A 5,128-nucleotide genomic window follows, 5' to 3' on the forward strand; every position below is an offset into this window, starting at 1 on the left:
AAAATCATTTTTAATATAAACTTGCTTATTAAGGGCTGGGAAGGGATTTGGATCATTGTCTATAGTTTTGGGCTTTCCACCATGTAATCATATTTGCACAATCGCGTTTCGCTTTCAAACTTGAAGATTTTATCTTTGGTATTGGACTAGGTTTGATATGAGAATACTAGTTAAACAGTTGTGCTTGTATTTATAATTTGAGAGTGTATTTTATACCTTATTTAAAATAATGATTTTGATTTTTCTATTATCTTAAAAATTAGATGATACTAATGTCTTTTTCAACTAAATCACTAACTCTGAGAGGGTATCAAAACCTTTTGACTAAAGAAATACTGAAGATTTTATATTACACAATTTGTTTGTTCTGTTTGATATTTATTTATTTTAAGTGAGCATGATTTGATATGTAGTTATGCATTGAAGTGCTTTTATATGAATAAATAATCTTATTATTTTTGAAAAAAGAATATCGAGTTAACTATTGTGTTGCAATAGCATAATGCCATGGGGGACTCGTATCCATTTTTGTATGGCATTATTGTTTGAGTGAAACATTTAGCTGTGATTGGATCTGAAATAGAGGTCCGCATTAATCGTTTTGGGCCTGATGGGTTTGGGTCACGCATTAAACGACATCGTGCAGTCAGCGAATACCCCTCTCTTTGCGGTACTACTAGGGTTCGATAATCGAAAATTGTGGAGGAGGGTTTTTGCAATTCGCTGAGTCGTTTCCTTCCATCGTTCCGTTATCGTGTCCACAACTGCGTTCAGAACAATCAATCCTATGGCACCTCCACCAGGGCCTTACTCTGGTACCAGCACCCTAGCTTTGGTACGCTTCCAATTTACATTTTCTGTTTGATTCCCGAGAAAATAAATTTGAAAATGGTACTAATTCAGGGACAAGATTTTTCCGGTTTTCTCTAAAACCTTGTGCATTGTAGGTCGCTCGAGCTTCTGCTTTCTCTTTCGGCCTTGTTTACGGAAGCATTAAGCTCAAGTATCTTAAGGTATTTTAACGATTTCCTCGGTCTTCAATGCATCCGATCGTTGACCATTTTATTTTCGGAGGTTGCTATGCATATTTGGCTTTGTAATTTAACGATCTATAGAAATGCTTAATTTAATTTTCATGCGGTAAATGTTTGTAAATCAATGTTGATCTCAATTACTGTTCGCACGCTTTGTTTAGCACTACATACTTATAATGAAGTAGGGTTAATCAGTTTTCAGATACGATAGTATTGCGCATACATACATTGGTGCTCAATTTGGCTACCTTTTGACTCCAATTTGATTATCGGCATGTTTATAGCCTGCCCTCTTTCTGGGGTTTCCCTGCTAAGCCTGCATCCAGTTTGAAAGATTGATAGCCTTTTGCTATTTTTTCACTCATTTTCTGTCTAAGCATCGTGGCTTTGTTTAAGGGATTTTAATTTTTAGATTGAACAATACAGATTTATTGTTTCAAAACCTTATCTTGCAGATCCTGGCTGCCCCTTTTGGGCTGGATCTACAGTCTTGGCTGATACCAATTGTGTGTGTATTATACTCAAATCTCGATGGTTCAGATCAGATCTAAATTTTATATAGAATTTCATTATCCATATTTAGTCAATTGGCACACATTGTTTTGCTGTTCAGTATGTTTTGCTTTTGATGGACTGGTTTATAGTTTCGTAGTGCTCAACACTTCCATTTTTGCATTTGTTATTTCTGGGTTTTGTAAGAAAATTAGGATGCTTTACCTTGATTCTACATGTTATAATTATTGTTCATGTTGTAGGAACTTCTGTTTTGCTTTTTGGCATGCAGGCATTTATTTTGATTCTTTTTCTCATTATGGTTATGCTTTCAGGCAAAAGCCAAGTCACAACAGAAAGCTCAGGCCAAGTCTCATCACTAAAAGCAATGAGAGATCTCTAGGGTTATGTGTCCATCGATGAAGTAGAATACCAAAATAATTCATGACAAGGAACTTTACCATGTTTTCTCCCATTTTTTCTGGTTTATGCTTTGGATAATCTTAAAGCATTGAGTTTTGTGCGCTATGAAAATGTTCAAGATTTTGCCTTGTTTAAATAAATACCCTGTCTTATTTTGAGTTCCAACTTCGTAGAGCAAGGCGCCTGCTATGTCATTTGCTTAACTGACAATGCATATCGAAGTTTACTATTCATTCTGAAATTGGGTCAGTCACTGTATTTTGTTGCGCTTTGTGTGGAAGTCAAAAGTAATATGCTTCCCGTTAGTGTAAAACAATATAAAAGTTTAGTCTTGTTTACTAAATGGAAGATTTTTCAGAATATGGCGTAAGGTCTGTTTTATGGCTAGGATAAAGATGATAAAATAAGTTATCTTATTTTATTCTAATATATTGTTGATGAACTAATATCATAGGATTAACTTATTTATTAGTTCAAAATTTATTTTAAGGGGCGAGTTGGGTTAGAAAAAAATACATTGCAGATTTGTCTCCCTTTTCCCTTCACACTACCATCTTTTTGTTTCACTATTAACATTATTGTTATAGTTCTTTTTATTGCCATTTGCATTGCCATTATCACTATTGTTGTCATCATCTTTAGGGGTGCGATCACTGTTGTTGTCATTACCAGTATCAAGTGTTGACTCGCTTAACAAATAGTGTCACAACACTGGTACTTGCAATTGGCCTGTTGTTGCTACTACCATTAGTAAGACGATATTGTGATCCCTTTGGACAATATCATGAATCATCATTGATTTCTTATTCTTGATTAATATTGAGGATGATTGACAATATTGTCCCAGTGAAGGGCTCTTTATTTTCTTGAACTTCAAGAAATTAACCATCAAAATTACATAAATCTAGAATTTTTTTTGGCAATTAGCACAACTATTATTATTGTGGTCACCTCTAGTTTTACTATTTGCACGTTCATTGTGATTAACCTGACCTCTCCAATTACCATTGTCGATGCTACCATTGTTATTGAAGTTATTTTCACCACTATCATAGTATTTATATTGTTATTCATTGGGTTATATTCAATTTTTTCATAACCTCACAACTTTTTGCAACAAATATTTCCATTTATGAATTGCTTGTTCGAATGAATTAAAGGTAATGGAGCGGTGTTTTCCATCTTTTTGAAGTGTTACAAAAGATAAAGACTAAATATAAACAAAGTATGATCTATGAGATCAGGGAGAAGAAGATCCAATGATGATCCTCTAGGAGAAGCCCTTGTTTTGGTCAGAGAAGCCCATGGTTCTGAACAGAAATCCTAAGTGATTGACCCAAAAAACAGAAATCCAATAGGCCTCCTCAGACTGAAGTGATAATAACCTAAATGAGCTGTCATTGCTAATATTTTTTGGACCAAAAAAGTCCAACATTTACAAGGAAAAGGAATGAAAAATTGGACAAGTATTTGGATCCTATCACTGGCATATTTGCAATGTTGGGAGAAGAAAGCGGTGTTGACCAAAGAAGAAGAAAACGCAAAACGGTTAACGTTATTTCTCTCTCCACTGATGCCCACTCTCTTTACTGTTAATTGTTCATGCTGGGGCCAGCATATATTCCAAAATCATCGGTTATACCTATATTTTAATCAGGATTACTGTGTTAAAATGATTCTGGGGACAGGAAAATCATGGGATTAATAAAATGAAACATTACAAAATGCAATGCAGTTGATTTTGTCTCTCTATGTTTGTCTGTTTCTTCACAATCCTTTGAATATTTTACTAATAAACAACAAAAGGCTATTACTTTGATTTGACCTGTGTGTTATCATGGAATCTCATCGCCTCAGTACTTATTTTATGTCTTCTTTTGCTCGCTACAATTCTTTTTTCGTTAATTAAGTTTTGTAAGTAGTTATTTATAATATGTTGTTAATTGGAAACATACCATAGTAGAACTAATAAACCAAATCATAGTTTTATAAAAGCTAATAATTCCATAGTAAATCAATTCAAAGCAAAATGATTCTTCTTGTTGGTCGAGGGCAATCGGATCCAAAGGCGCAATATTTTTCTCATCATTCATCTAATCATAATGATTTGCATGCAGTCCCATTTTTGTGCCCTTGATTGGTAACTGAACAGTGTGTGCAAAATATATATCTAATTCCGCAGGATGATGAAAGCTAACAGGATTTGCAACAAGACTTTTATTATGTAGTTTGGATCTTATGCAGTTCAAAGACAAAGATCAGGTTTTGAGTTCCATAATCTCAATGCTAGATGAGAAGGAAACATAATAATTAATTGAGGCATGCACATGTAACGTGAGCCTGTTCAATAACTTGAGCTACAAACAAAGTTACACATTAATTGTTCTTATTCCAACTTGAAAATAAAAAATTGTTTTGATTCAAGACATTTTCGTTTCCATTAAATTTTTATAGGATAATATAACATGAATTCAGTAAGAAGGCTTCCGTGCTTTTCTGCTTTCCAAATTTTATTAACAAATAGAGACACAAACATCAGGATGTAACTATTAAGATTTTGGTATAGGAGGCCCAGAGTGAGTGAGTTATGAGTAGTCTCCTTATCTGAAAAGTCACACAAATTAAAAATAAGATCTAGTAAATCTTTTAATATGTTGCTAACAACGGCAGCTATGTTAAAATCGTATGAGCTTCTCAGTAACTTTCTTAAAATTGTTTTTAATTTTAACTCATTCAAATCCAATAACTTTATATCATAGTATAATAGCAAATAATATCCTTTCGCTCACTTTCACACAGTGATTCCAACCACACTAAAACAAAAAGCACAATAAAGAAATGAAAAGGGAAAAATGTATCTGACAATGGAAAATCTACCTGTTAAGGATAAAAAGTTGACATGCTAATGCTATTAACTTTAATTAATTTAGCTTTCTAAAAGGAGACCTAGTACAATGCATTACAAAATTGCAATGCACGATAACAAAGAAGCAGGACTAGTGGGCTAAGCTTAAGCCCACATGAATCGTCTCATTCTCTTCCACAGCGTCACATGGGCTTGACTGCGATTCAGCCAACACGCAATCTCGTAATTATCTCCAACTTCAGGGGCCTTTCGTCTGCACCAAAACCATATATACGCGCACATATTATCATTCCCTACCTAACCAACCGTTCAC

The 5,128-nt window shown here is 34.0% G+C and overlaps 1 protein-coding gene across 1 annotated transcript; it reads left to right on the top strand.

Moving 5' to 3' along the window:
- The first annotated feature begins 676 nt into the window (after window positions 1–676).
- On the top strand, window positions 677–2,304 carry LOC113865700. Its single transcript, XM_027500421.1, has 3 exons — window positions 677–835; window positions 948–1,013; window positions 1,862–2,304. The coding sequence occupies exons 1-3, from the start codon at window positions 788–790 to the stop codon at window positions 1,907–1,909; spliced, it is 162 nt and encodes a 53-aa protein (XP_027356222.1). The 5' UTR covers window positions 677–787; the 3' UTR covers window positions 1,910–2,304.
- The last annotated feature ends 2,824 nt before the right edge of the window (window positions 2,305–5,128 follow it).

The sequence above is a fragment of the Abrus precatorius genome, unplaced genomic scaffold (assembly GCF_003935025.1).
Source record: "Abrus precatorius isolate BTA unplaced genomic scaffold, Abrus_2018 Scaffold4, whole genome shotgun sequence".
NCBI lineage: Eukaryota > Viridiplantae > Streptophyta > Magnoliopsida > Fabales > Fabaceae > Abrus > Abrus precatorius.

What these genes read in the sequence shown, in the direction of transcription:
- LOC113865700 (XM_027500421.1), top strand. Translation starts at nt 788, where the DNA reads ATGGCACCTCCACCAGGGCCTTACTCTGGTACCAGCACCCTAGCTTTG. An exon ending in GTACCAGCACCCTAGCTTTG is followed by an intron (nt 836 to 947) that starts GTACGCTTCCAA and finishes TGTGCATTGTAG; the next exon opens with GTCGCTCGAGCTTCTGCTTT. An exon ending in TTAAGCTCAAGTATCTTAAG is followed by an intron (nt 1,014 to 1,861) that starts GTATTTTAACGA and finishes TTATGCTTTCAG; the next exon opens with GCAAAAGCCAAGTCACAACA.